The sequence below is a fragment of the Chlorocebus sabaeus genome, chromosome 25, assembly GCF_047675955.1.
Source record: "Chlorocebus sabaeus isolate Y175 chromosome 25, mChlSab1.0.hap1, whole genome shotgun sequence".
In the NCBI taxonomy this organism is placed as follows: Eukaryota; Metazoa; Chordata; class Mammalia; order Primates; family Cercopithecidae; genus Chlorocebus; species Chlorocebus sabaeus.
In genome coordinates, this window is record NC_132928.1 from 49,111,840 (window position 1) to 49,129,578 (window position 17,739).

The 17,739-nt window shown below is 34.4% G+C and overlaps 1 protein-coding gene across 1 annotated transcript in view; it reads right to left on the reverse strand.

The window, feature by feature from the left end:
* Positions 1-17,739, reverse strand: part of XPR1 (xenotropic and polytropic retrovirus receptor 1) — a 259,285-nt gene that overhangs the window by 189,588 nt on the left and 51,958 nt on the right. Inside the window, exon 2 of the mRNA XM_007989307.3 lies at positions 16,684-16,735. Coding sequence (XP_007987498.2) covers positions 16,684-16,735 — 52 coding nt within the window. The remainder of the gene's footprint in view (positions 1-16,683; positions 16,736-17,739) is intronic.

Here is a 17,739-nt window from a genome sequence, read left to right on the forward strand (position 1 = left end):
CTTTTCATCTACAGTAGACACATTTTGTCAAATCCAAAGTGTACTTACTAAGAATTTAAGCTTTAAAGAATAAAGAATTGTATCCTTAAATATATATATACATTTATATTTATAAGAGTGTGTACATGCATGCATTTCTATTCCATGAAACAGAAAGCCTGAAACAGTGAATAACCCAGTAGCAATGATACTTCCAAAGCAGTTTCCAGTATGTGGCGTCTAAAAGGAAGTAAGATTCCATGATTATGACTGAAAAAAAAAACAAAAAACAAACCAACAGTCCCTGGAAAACTGGCTGATTGGAGGTCCCAGGCTGGAAATACATATGATAAGTCTGGAAAATTTTGTCATATCAAATAGAAAAGAAGCTATAATAGGATACTAGGATTCTATCAAAAGGAATGAGAAAACAAACTGAATAGGCTCCCATTGGCCAAAGATGGGAATTTAATCATTAATAGGGATAAAACTGCATTGTACCAAATACATTGAAATATACAAATTGAATAAGACACTTAAAACGTTTCACTGTCATCTTTGGAAAATGTTAGAGAATCGACATTATTTTGAAAAAGATAAACTAAGGGAAATAATTAAGCATTTATGCTCTCTTTCCTATACAATCTGTATGTAAGAATAACCAAATAATTGACAAAGGGAAGTTTCCCTTTATAGAAGAATTCTGGCTAATAAACACAGGAGCGTTAGGATACCACTATTTTGTAAACCATAATGAATTAAAAGATCTAGGGTTAGGCAATGATCATCAGTAGTAACAAAACAGATAGTTTGATTTTTATATATATATATATATATATATATTCCTCCTGATAGAAATACACTCCAGCACCTATAAAGTGTTCTTGAGAAAAAAACATATACACATTATATATAGTCAGAATGGAAACAAGCCTCTAGATTTAACTACAAATTTACAGTAAATAAAGAGAACAGAAACTACGCTAAGATGCACCACAGGAGTACAATCAGCAAAATCCAGACTCTAGGAGACAAAAACAAAAAAACCTGAATAAGCCAGTTTCTTCCATCAAAAAATAACAACAATAATAACAAAACTGTAAAAAGACAAACAAAAAATTCAAGAAAAAAAAGAGATGGAGCGGAAACCTATAAATCAGCTCTAACAAACAGAATTTTCTGTAATAACAGAAATAATCTGTACTGTCCAGTATGGTAGCCCCTAACCTCACATCGCTACTGAGTACTCGATATATGGGTAGGGCAACTAAGGACCAGATGATTTCATTTCAGTTTTAATCAATGTAAATAGCTACATATGGCTAGTGCCTTCTGTACTGAATGGTAACATTATAGACCAATGAAAAATTAAGAGACCTACTAATCAATCACAATATATTGTATGATGACTCTTATTTGGGTCCCTATTTAAGCTAATAAATCTCAAAATACACATAAAACAATTAGGGGCCATGTAAAAAATCTGGGGGCATGAGGGGAGTCCTGCCCTCGTCCACCACTGCTGCCAGTAGCTGTGCCTGTCATCAGCATGACTGAGAATTGATCTGCCCTGCCTGCCATTGGTGCATTATGTGCATAATCAGGGGCCTGAGAAGAGGTCTACCCTGCTTACCATGGCCAGCACCTACACACATCATCTGGGAGCCTAAGAACTGGGAATGACCCACCCCAACAGATGCTGGCACCCATATGCATTATCCAGAGGCCTGCAGATAGGTCTGCTCTGCCCACTGCTGACATACACATATGATGTCCAGGAACTGAAGACAAGCCCACTCCGCCCACCACCACCACTGCTTGAGTATGAGTGTGCCAACTACTGACCTGGTGACCCTGATCACTACTGCTGGCATCCATATATGCCATCCAGTGGCTTGGGAACATGTCCACCTTGCCCACCTTGCCCAGTGCCACCACCACTGGTGCCCAAGGACTAGTTGGTCTAGTGTTTTCATCCCCAGCAAAGCCTCAAAACAGCCTTCACTAAAAAACACAGTCTAAGCCAATGAGAAACTCATAGATACCACTGACACTGATTAAAGCTAAATAAATAATTCAGAAACTACACTACTGCCCTACCTACAATCAAAACCAAAGCAACCTACCCAATCAACACTATAGTTATGCCTATAGGAAAAAGTCTTTCTCCAAGAAAGTCAATACATAAAATTGGAAGAAGTGACTGTTACATCAGAGGTGCAGACATCAGCATAAGGATGCAAGAAACATGAAAAAGCAAGAAAATATGAAAGAAACACAAGTTCTCCAGGAAAAAAAAAAAAAATCCCAAAAAAGAGAAATTTATTAAATGCCTGAAAAATAATTCAAAATAGTATTAAAGAAACTCCATGAGACACAAGAGAACATAGATAAACAATATAAAGAAATCAGGAAAACAATTCATGATCAGAATGAGAAAGTAACAAAAAGATACCATTTTTAAAAAAATCAAACAAATCCTAGAACTGAAGAAGTCAATGAATGAAATGAAGGATACAATAAAGAGCTTCAACAATAGACTAGATCAAGCAGAAGAAAGAATTTCTGAACTTGAAGACAAATACTTTTCAATAACCCAGTTAGTCTAAAAAAAAAAGAAAGAAAGAATAAAAGAAACTAAAGAAAGCCTATGTGACATATGGGACACCATAAAGCAGATAAATATTCTAATTCTAGGAATCCCAGAAGGTGAAATGATGGATAAAGATATAAAAAGCCTATTTAACAAAATAATTGAAAACTCTCCAAGTCTTGCAAGAGATTTGGTTATCCAGATCCAGAAGCTCAAGAATTCCCAAACAGATTCAACCCACAAAGGTCCTCCCCAAAGCATATTATAATCAAACTATCAAAAGTCAAAGAGAGAATTCTAAAAACATCAAGAGAAAATTGTCAAGTCACATATACAGTAATTAACATCAGACTAACAGTAGATTTCTCACTACAAACCTTACAGGTCAGAAGACAATGAGATGATATATTCAAAGTGCTGGAAGGAAAAAAAAAATCCACCAGCCAAAATACTATGCCCAACAAAGCTATCCTTAAAAAATGAAGGAGAATTTTTTTTTTCCAAATGTGCAAAAACTGAGGGCATTCATTCATCACCACTAAACCAGTCCTAAAAGAAATACTTAAGGGAATTCTACATCTGAAAGCTAAAGAATAATATCTACCATCATGAAAACACACTAAAGTATAAAAATCACGGGTACAGCAGATACACAAACATGAGAAAGAAAATGGAAACAAATGTTGTCATTACAGGAAACCACCAAACCACATGATAAACAAGAACAGAATAAAAAAGCAAAGGATTTATAAAATTAACAGAAAACAATGAACAAAATTACAGGAATAAGTCCTCAACTATCAATAATAATCTTGAACGTAGATGGATTAAATTCCCCACTTAAAAGATATATACTAGCTGAATGGATTTTTAAAACATGATTCACCTATATGCTGCCTACTAGAAACCCATTTCACCTGTAAAGACACATATAGACTCAAAGGGAAGGAAAAAGATATCTCATGCAAATGGAAACCAAAAGTGAGTAAGTCAGCATCAGATAAAACAAACTTTAAGTCAAAAACTGTAAAATGAGACAAAGAAGGTCATTAAATAATGATAAAAAAAATTCAGCAAGAAGATACAACAATTCTAAATATGTATGTACCAACACCAGAGCACCCAGATATTTAAGGCAAATGCTAGACCTAAAGAAAGAGATTCCAATACACTAATAGTTGGGAACTTCAACACGCCACTCTCACCATTGGATCAATCATCTCGACAGAAAATAAACAAATAAACATCTTAACTGCACTTAAACTAGATGGACCCAACAGACACTTACAGAACATTTCACCCAACAGGTGCAGAATAAACATTCTTCTCATCAGCACATGGAACATTCTCTAGGACAGACCATATGTCAGGCCACAAAACAAATCTCAAAAATTTTTTAAAAGTCAAAATCATGTCAAGTAACTTCTCAGACTACAATGGAATAAAACTATAAATCAATAACAAGAAGAACTTTGTAATCTACGCAAATACATGAAAATTAGCAACATGCTCCTCAATGACCACTGGGTCAATACAGAAATTAAAAAGAAAAATTTTAAATGTCTTAAAACAAATGAAAATAGAACCACAACATACCCAAACCTACAGGCACTGTTAAAACAGTGCTAAGAGGAAAGTTTATAGCAATAAACACCTACATCAAACAAGTAGGGGGATTTCAAATTATTTAATGATACACCTCAATGAACTAGAAAAACAAGAACAAGTCAAGCCCAAATCAGTAGAAGAAAAGCAATAATAGGCCAGGTGCAGTGGCTCACACCTGTAATTCCAGCACTTTGGGAGGCTGAGGTGGGCAGATCACAAGGTCATGAGATCGAGATCATCCTGGCTAACACAGTGAAACCCCGTCTCTACTAAAAATGCAAAACATTAAAACCCCGTCTCTACTAAAAATACAAAAAATTAGCCGGGCGTTGTGGCTGGCGCCTGTAGTCCCAGCTACTCAGGAGGCTGAGGCAGGAGAATGGCATGAACCCAGGAGGCGGAGGTTGCAGTGAGCCGAGACCGCACCACTGCACTCCAGCCAGGGTGACAGAGTGAAACTCCGTCTCAAAAAAAAAAAAAAAAAAAAAAGCAATAATAAAGATCAGAGCAGAAATAAACAAAAAATAGAGACTAAAAAAATATATAAAGGATCAGCAAAATAAGTTTTTGAAAAAGTAAAATGGATAAACCACTAGTAAGACTAACCAAGAAAAAAAGAATACCCATATAAAATTAGAAAGAAAAAAGGAGACATTACAACTGATCCCACAGAAATACAAACTTATTAGAGACTATTATGAACAAATTAGTGCTAATATTATAAACAAATTAATGCTAACAAATTTTAAAACCTGGAGAAAATGAATAAGTTCCTGAACAACCTACCAAGATTGAATCAGGAAGAAACAGAAAACCTGAACAGACCAATAACGAGTAGTAAGACCGAATCAATAATAAAAAATAGTCTCCCAACCAAGAAAATTCCAGGATTGGATGGCTTTACTGCTGAATCCTACCAAACTTGTAAAGAACTAACAACAGTTCTCCTCAAGCTATTCCAAAAAACTGGAGAGGAGAAAACTCTTCTTAACTCATTCTACAAGCCCAGCATTACTCCAATAACAAAATCAGACAAAGACACAACAAAAAAAACTGTAGGCCAATATCTCTGACAAACACAGAAGCAAAAATCCTCAACAAAATATTAACAAACAAAATCTATCAATACATCAAAAAGATAATACACCATGATCAAGTGGGATTTATCCCAGGGATGCAAGGATGGCTCAACATATACAAATCAATAAATATGAAATACCACATCAACAGAAAACAAAAACATATGCTTATCTCAACAGACACACAAAAAAAGCATCTGATAAAATTCAATGTCCTTTCATGATAAAAACTCTCAACAAACTAGGCACAGAAAGAGCGTATCTCAACATAACAAAGGCCATATATGACAAAGCCACAGCTAACATCATACTGAAGGGGGAAAGGTGAAAGCCTTTCTTATAAGAACTGCCCACTTTCATCATTCTTATTGAACATAGAACTGAAATTCCTACCCAGAGCAATCAGACAAGAGAAAGAAATAAAAAAGAATCCAAATTGGAAAAGAGAAAGTCAAGTTGTCCTGCTTTATAGATGACATGATCTTAGATATGGAAAAACCTAAAGATTTCACCAAAAAACCTCTTAGAACTGATAAATTCTGTAAAGCTGTAGGATACAAAATTAGCATATGAAAAATCAGTAGCATTTCTATATATCAATAATGAACTAACTGAAAAGAAAGCAATCTAATTTACAATAGCTACATATATATACATATACATACATACATATGTATACACACACACACACACACACACACACACACCCCCAAGAATAAATTTTACCAAGGAGGCAAAAGGCCTCTACAATAAGAACTAAACAACACCAATGAAAGAAAGTGAAGACAACACAAACAGAAAGATATCCCATGCTCATGGGTCAGAAGAATTAATAGCATTAAAATGACCATACTACCCAAAGCAATCTACAGATTCAATACAACCCCTATCAAAATGCAATGATATTCTTCACAGAAATAGGAAAAAAAAATCCCAAAATTTGCATGGAACCACAAAAGACTCCAAATAATCAAAGCAATCCCAAGCAAAAAGAACAAAGCTGAAGGCATCACACTACCTGACTTCAAAGTATACTACAAAGCTATAGTAACCAAAATAGCAAGATATTGGACTAAACACATATACACAGGCCAGTGGAACAGAATAAAGAATCCAAAAATAAACCCACATATTTACAGAAAACTGACTTTCAACAAGGGCTCCAGAACATACACTTGAGAAAGAATAACCTCTTCAAAAAATGATGCTGGGAAAACTGGATATCCATATGCAGAAGAATGAAACTAGATCCCCCTCTCTTACCACATACAAAAATCAACTCAAAATGGATAGAAGACTTAAATGTAAGACCTGAAACTATAAAACTACCAGAAGAAAACAAAGGGATATGCTTCAGAACATTGGTCTGAGAAAACATTTCACGGTTAAGACTTCAAAAGTGCAGGTAACAAAAGTAAAACACACACACACACACACACACACACACAAATGGGACTATATTAAACTAAAAGGCTTCTGCACAGCGAAGGAAACAATCAACAGAGTGAAGAGAGCACCTGCAGAGTGGGAGAAAATATCTGCTAACTATTCATCTGAAAAGCAACTAGTATCCAGAATACACAAGGAACTCAAACAACTCAATGATGAAAAAACAAATAATCCCATTAAAAACTGGGCAAAGGATTTGAATGGACAGTTCTCAAAAGACGACATACAAATGGCCAACAGGTACATGAAAAAAGTGCTCAATATCACTAATCATCAGGGATATGCAAATCAAAACCACAATGAGATATCAACTTACCCCAGTTAGAATAACTATTATCAAAAAGATAAAAAATAACAAATACTGCTGAAGATGCAGAGAAAAGGGGACTCTTATTCACTGTTGGTGGGAATGTAAATTACTACAGCCACTGTGAACGACAGATTGGAGGGTTCTTAAAAAAACTAAAAATAGAACGACCACTTAATCCACCAATCCAAAGAAAAGGAAATTATATCAAAGGGATATCAGCACCAACATGCATACTGCAGCACTACTCACAATAGCCAAGATATGGAATCAACAGATGAATGGATAAAGAAAACATGGTGGGTGTGTGTGTGTGTGTGTGTGTGTGTATGCACGCGCGCACACACAACAATCAGGAGTAGGGTGAAACACAATTAGCCCTTTCACTGATAATGGTTAAAGTTCAATTATTGAAAAGTGGGGTTCTTTATACATCCTCACTACTTTTGTATGTCTTTAAAAGTTCCACAATCAAAAAAAATTGGGGGAGGGGAATACATTGATCCTGTGTACTAAAAAGAGATCTGTGGTCCTTGTTTCCCCCGTGAAGGATATTGGAAATAAAGATAAATTTGAGATATAACTTGGAATATTTTGTAGGTAACTATCACTAGAGACAGATAAATGGTCCTTTACTATATTTTATACACTCAAGTCTGACTAATATCTATTGGCCAGTTTTTCACTTTCTGGAATCATACCTGAATTTTTCTTTGACACCATTTGACTGCTCCTTTCAAAATACAGCAGGTAGAAACACTTGAAGCAAATGCCTCATTTGGACTTCAAGCTCTAGTTCACAATTTGAAGAACATTAAAATGTATTTTTTAAATGTAAATGCATGAATATAGTAGGCTGAGAATGGCAGCTCATGCCTATAATCCCAGCACTTTGGGAGGCCAAGGCGAGAGGATCGCTTGAGCCCAGGAGTTCAAGATCAGCCTGGGAAACATAGCAATACCCTGTCTCTACAAAAAAATTTCTTAAATTATCCAGGCACAGTGGCATGGGCCTGTAGTCCTAGCAACTCGAGAGACTGAGATGGGACAGTCTCCTGAGCTCAGGAGTTTGAGGCTGCAGTGGGCTATGATTGTGCCACTGCACTACAGCCTGGATGACAGAGTATGATCCTGTCTCTAAAACAACAACTAAAAAAAATTTTTTTAAGAATATGGTAGGCATAAAAGTGTCCCTTCCCCTCCACCAAAAAAGATATCTATATCAAATCCCTAGAATCTGTGATGTGATCTTACTGGGAAAAAGAGTCTTTGTAATGTAATTCTAGATCTTGAGATGACATCATCCTAGATTGTCCAGGCAGACCTTAAATCCAATGACAAATGTCCTTAGATACCCAGAGGACAGACAAAGGATAAGGTAAAGAGGCATGAATTGGAGTGGCCACAGGCCAAGAAAGCCAGCAATAATCAGAAGCTGGAAGAGGCAAAAAACGGATTCTCCCCCAGAATTCCAGAAGGAAGGTAGCCCTGCAGACACCTTGATTTCAGACTTCTGGCCTCCAAAACTGTGAGAGAATAAATGTCTGTCATTTTAAGCCACCAAGTTTGTGGTTATTACAGCAACTGAAGGAAACTAACACAAGAGATTATCTACTTTTCCAATTATTGACTTCCTCTTTTTTCTTCATACTGCCTCAGATAATTGAAGTCGATGCTACTCTAAATGATTTTTAGAGCATCTCTTCCATTTCAATGGCAGGAATTTTTCTTTTATTCAATGATACCTAGTACTGGAAAACCACTACTCTCTGATCACAACTTCATATGCTTCTTTCTAGCTTTCTCATTGCTTCTTTACTAAACACCTTAGGTGGTCTTGCCTAAAGAAAATGAAAAGAACTCAAGGAGGAACTTCCCTTACTTTGAACTCTGCCAACTTTAAACTTTAACAATTGCTCCAGCTTTCTAATGTCTACTTCAGGAAATTCTATCTGAAATCATCATATCCATCTGCTGTTACCTTTTCCTCTACAGTGTAGAGTCTACATTTTTAATTCCCAGACCTTTTTTGTTCCATGATTTAATGTTTTATCATTATCTCTTCCCTATTTCATGACCTTCTCTCAAACTTGGTAATAAAAAAGAAATGACACTGTGTGATAACTAAAACAGTGACTTTATATATTAGTGACTTTTACAGGTGATGAAATACTTTAAACACTAAAGATTTATTAAATACAGTGTCACGAAGAAAGGATTATAAACCTGTGTTCACAACATTTCTTCACCGCTTCCAGCTTCCTACCTGTATGCTACTAAAAACCGTATTTGTTTTCATAACATAATTTTACTATTTATATCATTATCTAATGTCATAACAATGGGCATTAAATTAGATCTAATTCTCTTTCTGTGAAAAAGAAGTAGATATTTCTTCAAATCAAGTATCAATGCTATCTGTTCTTCAGAAGTACACCTTGCCTATTAGCGAACTACACTGAGGTTACTGACATCTTTATAGAATATACGAGTCCATTTTTGAAGTTAATAGTTCTTGTTATCTACAAGTTGTCACTGCCATAACACAAATGAACACGCAAATCATTTTCCAATGTAAACATGAAACAAATAATCAATAAGGCACATCCTTCAGCAGTAACTCCATTACATGACTTTTGAGTATCAATCAGGTCTTTTCATCCTTTCTAAAGGGAGTTAATGAAGAATAAAATATATCATTCTTAAAGAGATGGCAATTATTTTGTTGGCTTGGCTATTGTATCAACCTCCAATCTTAGCCATCTGTATTTCTTTATGGCTCTCACAACAAGGCTCAGTGCCTACAGATAGATCTACCATTTCATTCTTGGGGTTAACCTCATTACTAATCCCTTGTATAGTCTTCTCATGCAACATTAACTCACTTCAAGCAGAGACAGTAAATGACTAGGATACCTTACTGACAAAACAACATTAACAGAAAAATAGAACTTAGAAAAGCTATTCTCCTGCCTTTGCCCAGCTGAAAATGTAGCAGATTAAATATAGCTCTGCCTATTATAAACACCAAATTGTTTTATACCTAGGTCAGAAAAGTCATGTAAATAATTTTTTTCGAAATAAATATGCAGGATAACAAAGTGGAAACGGCGGGGGGGGGGGGGGGACAAGGTTTAAAATAACATGAAAAAGTAATGTTATATAAATGCACATATTTGACAGTAATCCTATAAATGCGAAAACTACTTCATGAATTTTAGAAATGCAATTCAGTCTTCCATTCTCCAGAACTAAAAAGCAAGCTCACATCTGTTAAAACAACAAAGATCTGGGGACAGGGGTGACATGGAAGAAGATGCTTGAAGTGGACCCTGTCCATTGAAGCGTATAATAAGAATGAATAATTTACAAGCACACTTTCATCTTCAATGTCACTAAGAACTGAATTCTAAGGAGCTTAGGGAGACTGTAACACATCTGCTAACCAAATAGAATAAGCAGAGAGAACCTAAGCCAAAATTTCTAACAAAACCTGTTCACAAGACTGGGGAGGGAACAGGGAGACTAAAGAAGAAACGGCAGAAAAACAGAGACTAGTGTGGTGGCCATTTACTTATGTCCTTATCTCTATTTATTTATCCAATTTCAGAAAGTCAGATAGCTGTATTAAGCTAACTGACTCAGAGATGAATTAAGCTAACATTAGCTATGTATACTCTCCATCAAAAGGAATGTATTATAAGATAAAAACAGAAACAAAATATAAAAGGAAAATTATCAGTCAATAGGTCTATTTTAATTTAGTCTAAAAAATACATTCCACTGAGTAGATACTTAAAAATCCTCTAACAACTTACATATGGTCTTTCAAATCTATGCCGATTTCATGTATCTTTGAAAGGAGGCATACTAAACATAAAAACTTTAGAAACGGTTTAATTAGTGTTTTAACAAAATACTCTCAATACTTCATAAAATATAGTTTCTCAGCAATAAAACATGATGCTACAAAAACAAAAAACCTTTAAAATTATGATCTTGTATCATCTGCTCCTCTACTAATTTTTTAAAAATACCCTATGTGTCATCTCAGACTATACCTTATGAAATCAAAATGCTAGTACTGTAAAACAACTAATAATAATATGTTTGGTCATCTAACCAGCAGGTAAAATTCTGCATCTAAACATAATAGATCAAGAGAATTTGAAAAAATTTTAAAACACACACACACACATAGAGAAGCAAGCTAGGTTAATTTACTCCTTTTTTCATAAACAGTACGTTGGCTTCAAGGAATTGAGGAAAATGATTCACTTTTATTCCTACTCAATGATGTGTCCAGTAAATACATAAACTTACGTGCCTATTTCAGATACTACATGTAAAAATTTTAAAAAGTCATAATCACTAGTCACAAGAGACTTACATTCCATTAAGAGAATTAATCAATTTTTTAAAACAAGATATCAGAAAGTAACAAATGCTATGCAAAGAAATAAACTAGAGTGACGCAATATAAAGTGACTAAGTGGCTACATCAGACCGCAAGAGGAAGCTTGGCCTGATTTAGGTAAAGAAAGAAAGGAGCCTAGGAAAAAATGGGGGAAATGTAGAAGGTGAGATCATGGACATTTATGATTTAGGACCAGATTATTTAGGGATTGTAGGTCACAAGTAACACATTTTTACATTACATCCTTGGATTATAAGAAGCAGTCTTTTAAAACTCACTGTCATGCTCTTTGTAAAACTATTGTTGGAGATACTATTCAACACACAAACAAAAGACTCTCCATGAGAGTCCAAGGAAGAATTTCCTCTCAAATTTCAACTCCAGTAAAAGCTATGTTTTTTGAGGAACTAGTGTAAATTCACCTTATATCAATTTTGAAATAATATCTTTGTCCTCTGAAAATTCAGAGTTGAATTTACATTGTGTCAATTGTACAAAATCTTATGGTATCTATTTTATTTAAATACACTTTTTTTTTTTTAGACACAGTCTCACTCTTTTGCCCAGGCTGCAGTACAGTGGCACGATCTCAGCTCACCGCAACCTCCATCTTCCACGTTCAAGCAATTCCCACTGCTTAGCCTCCAGAGTAGCTGGGACTACAGGCATGCGCCACCACACTCAGCTAATTTTTATATTTTTAGTAGAGCCACGATTTCACCATGTTGTCCAGGCTGGTTTCGAACTCCTGACCTCAAGTAGTCAGGAGACTACAGGTGTGAACCATTGCAACTGGCCAAATAAACTTTTAACCTTAGAATAGTTTTAGACTTACAGAAAAGGTGCAAAGATAGTACAGAGAGTTCCAATATTCCCTCAACCCAGCTGCCCCTCTATCATTAACATCTTGCATAAATATGGTACATTTGTCATAATCAATGAATCAATAATGATATATTATTATTAACTAAAATCCATACATTACCCAGATTTCTCTAGTTTATGCCTGATGTTCTTTTTCTGTTCCAGAATCTTCATGGTATCTATTCTATTAAATTTACTCTAGTTTTACTCTCACTATTCTATCTTCATTTTCCCCTTATTCTAAGTTCTGTAACTATTCCTATCTAATATGTGCGATCTTATTCTATAAACCTTCCCCAATACTTCTGGGAACTATATGGAGTAATAAAAAAATGAGGAGAGAAATTTATTGAAAGATACAATTTGCTTTATTCTAACAAGTTAAATAGCCTAGTATTTTTCAAAGTAATGTTTTTAAAAATTCTTAAATCTTTTAAAAATAGAGACACAAGGAAATGTCCAAATTAAAATTATATTCAAATATATCATTTGGAGAAAAATGCAAAGTCATTTTTTAAAAAGTCTTTTTATATTAGTTTAATCTCCAGAATTCTCTTTTGTTGTCAAATAGAGCAATAATAATCCCAACTGTCATTATTGAGTCATGCAACCTTAAAGTGGTCTCACAATACACAAATCTAAAACAAAGGTTAAGCAAAATGATCTTTTAATGTCCCTTTCCATTAGAAATATAAATTTCTTAGTTCCGTTACCTAGATTGACTATTGGATTCTCATATTTTTCCATCACAAATGAAGAGTAGAAAACATTGATACTTTTAAGCAAAAAATACATTTAAAAAGAATATGACAAAATGAAGTTTGAAGCTTTTCTTGAAATTAATTCAGAGGAAAAACTAAAATAGATTAAACAAATACAGCACATAATTTATATATATATAATTTCAAAAGTATCCTGGGAAAGAGGGAAGACAGTTTAAAAAAAAATAAAGATGTAAGGATGTGAGCATTTACCCAAGTAGATTAATTCCATAAAATTACTGAGACAGTAAACTGGGAGTAGGGAACATGAGAAAAGGTAAAAGATATTTCAATTTATATTTTCCACAGTTCTATATCACTGAAAACTTGACACTTACAATGTCAAATGGGTACTATATGTAAGAATTGTTATACTTAATCTATAAAGGTAAAAAATTATCTTGCCTCAGAACAATCCTGATTATTAAGGTATAATTGATTGACGCACTGATGGGAAACCTCCAATTTGCAGTTTAATTTAATTTGTTACAAATATCAAGAGGTAGTATACTCACTGACATCAGGAATTAAAAAACCTCACAATTCTAGTCACTTTAATCCCCTAATCTACTGCCATGTATTCTATATTTATAAGTCTTTCTGCAGAAAAGCATAACAAAATAGTAAAAATTTAAATATGCCATTATTTAAAAAATCAATAGGCTGGGCACAGTGGCTCATGACTGTAATCCTAGCACTTGGGAGGCCAAGGTGGGTGGATCAGTTGAGGTCAGGAGTTTGAGACCAGCCTGGCCAACATGGTAAAACTGGCCAGGCAGGTCAACATGGCAAAACTCCATCTCTACTAAAAATACGAAAATTAGCTGGGCATGGTGGCAGGCGCCTATACTATAATCCCAGCTACACAGGAGGCTGAGGCAGGAGAATCACTTGAACCCCCAGGAGGCGGAGGTTGCAGTGAGCCAAGATCACGCCACTGCAAGCCAGCCTGGGTGACAGAGCAAGGCCCTGTCTCAAAAAAAAAAAAAAAAAAAGAAAAAGAAAAGAAAAATTAATAACATACTGTATAATCTGTAACACAGAATTCTAAGTCAATATCTCAGTCATATATTTCCAATGTAAATGGTTACACAAAAATACCAGCAATTACATAGAAGAGTAGGTAATGATATACGTCAGAAATATATCAGAAATACCAGTGATTACATAGAAGAGTAGATAATGAAATGTATCAGAAATATATCTGAAATATATATTTACATATAAATTGATAAGGAATACCTGAGAGTAAGTCCTTATCTATATTATTTCAGAATATTAGCACTTCCTAGTTATAATCATAAATCATTTATTTTAAATAGAGATTTTTTTGCAATGTATAACTGATTCATTAAAATTCACTCTCAAAGGATGAAACAAAATAACTAGGAATTTGAATGTGTCTGTTTGAGTCATAGAGAGCAAATTAAAGTAAAATAATTTCTCAATACACTGAAATTGTTATACTGACTTGCTTTTGAGAAAAAGCCCATTTTATCAATGAAGTTAAGGTAGTACCCTGAAATGTCCTACTAAGAAGAAAGTAATAATTCACTATAAAACTATAGTTGTATAGTATGTTTACATGAAAGTATAAAGAAAGAATGTGTGCAGATGTTTTTCTTGTGAAAGTAGTACATGTTCCTACAATACTTCCCCTATAACATGGTCCAAAGAAGTTAATGTCTCTGGAGAATGAGAGAAAGAAAAGGCTCTTAACTATAAATGTTTGTCATTTTGAACATACTTTCACAAAATTCAGTTTTTCTCTAATAACTGCTGAAAGAAAATTTTAAAATACTAGAAACATGCTCCAGACTAAAAGGGATGAATAAATATCATCATCATTTTCAATATATCTCAGAGTATCTTTGTTGCAAACAGAATAGTAAAATAAGTGAACCAATATTAAAGCAAGTTACACAGGGTTAGGAATCAGTTCAGCTTCTATGGAATTTCATTTTTCTTATATTTTTTAAATAGTTAAAGGAGGTATTCTTTATAAGAGATAACCAAATAAAAAACCAAACATATTGATAAACCTTAAGTGTCCTGAGTTAAATATTAGAGAATTACATATATTATAGTCTAAAATTCAGTGACATGAAACTAACTGCCAATTCCTGACTTAATATAAGAGAAAAGATTTTTACGTGTTCAGAGGAAATATGTTTTTAATTCAGAATGGTTTGAGATGAAAGATGGATATTTCTATATGACTGATGAAATGATACTTTTCACTATAAATCTACAGTTTTATTAAACAACTTCACTATCTGTTGTCATAAGAACAAGTCTCTAATAGCTTGTCACTAGAATAACTTCACAGAATTGGTGTCTTATAAAGATATTATTCTGTACATCCAACTTAGAATATTCTCGATACATATTTTTTCACACTCAACTCTCATTTTAAAAACCTGATGTGGAATTTTAAAAGAATAAACTAGTTCAACCATTGTGGAAAACAATGTGGCGATTCCTCATGGATCTAGAACTAGAAATACCATTTGACCCAGTGATCCCACTACTGGGGATATACCCAAAGGATTATAAATCATGCTGCTGTAAAGACACATGCACACGTGTGTTTATTGCGGCACTATTCACAAAAGCAAAGACTTGGAATCAACCCAAACATCCATCAGTGACAGACTGGATTAAGAAAATGTGGCACATATACACCATGGAATACCATGCAGCCATTAAAAAAGGATGAGTTCGTGTCCTTTGTAGGGACATGGATGCAGCTGGAAACCATCATTCTCAGCAAACTATTGCAAGAACAGGAAGCCATCATTCTCAGCAAACTATCGCAAGAACAGAAAACCAAATTCCGCATGTTCTCACTCATAGGTGGGAACTGAACAATGAGATCACTTGGACACAGGAAGGGGATCATCACACACTGGGTCCTATTGTGAGGGGTTGGGGGAAGCGGGGAGGGATAGCATTAGGAGATATGCCTAATGTAAATGAAGAGTTAATGGGTGCAGCACAACATGGCACATGTATACAGATGTAACAAACCTGCATGTTGTGCACATGTACCCTAGAACTTAAAGTATAATAATAAAAAAAAAGAATATCCAGCCTCAGAAGGAACATTCTCCCTCAAGAACAGTTGTTGAATTAACTCCTATTTACTGACATGAGAACATGTACACATGTATACATAAACATGCTTACACACACATACATCCATTGTAAACATTCTCCATTGTTTTACTGGTCCCACTCTAAAGGCATGACATAAATAGAAAGGAAAAGCTGTGTTGTGCATATTATGGACGAAGGAAGGAGGGGAGGGGAGGAGAGGGGAGGGGAAGTAAGGAAGCATTACAGAGAAAAACTTCTGACTAAACCAATACATATGATACACAGTCCTAAGATGACATAAGGACATAGTAAAAGATCTGTCATAGGGTAAAGGTGAACTAGACAAGAGAAAAATTTAGAATAAAATAGAAAATAATCATAATATATATTATTAAAAGGAAAAAAAGACCTATATAATAGGACAGTTTTAGTTTTATCATCATATTAGTTTTATACTCTGCGGTACAAAATATCTTTCCTTAAAAAGAGGTTTTCTGTGATTAAACTTAAGGGTTAATTCATCTTACCTTCCACAGAAGGTGCCTGGTCCTGAGCTGAATACAGCATATCCTTAAAAGCCTATTAGAAAGAAAGAAAAACAATATATGAAATCATGAGTAAGCTTTATACTGAAAGTATCTGAAGCTAAATAGTTCTTTTTCAATATTCAGTGAACACACATAGTTCCCTATATTGATAAACACTTCAATTAACATTTATAAACTAAAATCCAAACATTATACCTTCACATCAGTCCAGTATTGTCCAATTTTTAGGATGAGGGCTAACTTGTATACTTTAAAATTAAGGAACAGCTGGAAAAGGATGAAAAATCACCTGAGAGATTATAAACTCTCTTGACTAAGAAAAAACACTGAAGAAAACAGAGCAAAAGTCCTAGAGAAAAAAACTAGAAAACTGCATAAGAAACTATCAAGAACTGGATACAAGTATCTTTTTAAAATTGTAGTAAGGTATATGTAACATAAAACTCACCATCTTAACCATATTTAAATGTACAGTTCAATAGTGTTCAGCACATTCACACTGTTGTGCAACCATTCTCCAGAACTCTTTTCACCTTCAATACTTTTTCTAATGAAATTTTATTTTTTATAGCCGGGCATGGTGATGCACACCTGTAATCCTAGCTACTCAGGAGGCTGAGGTGGGAGGATCGCTTGAACCCAGGAGGCGGAAGTTGCAGTAAGTCAAGACTGTGCTACCACACCCCAGCCTGGGAGACAGACTGTGCTACCACACTCCAGCCTGGGAGACAGACACAGAGTGTGCTACCACATCCCCAGCCTGGGAGACAGGTTAAAATGATGTTCATTTTAACCATCTCAAAAATAAATAAAAAATAAAAAAATAATTTTTTTAAGAAATTTTATTTTTAATCCACAAATAATAACTGTACATATGCCTGGAGTACACAGTGACATTTCAATACATATGGTCTATAGTGATCAGATCAGGGTAATTAGGATATCCATCATGTAAAACATCTATAATTTTTTGTATTGAGAACATTCAATATCCTCCTTCTAGCTATTTGAAACTATATACCATTGTTAACTATA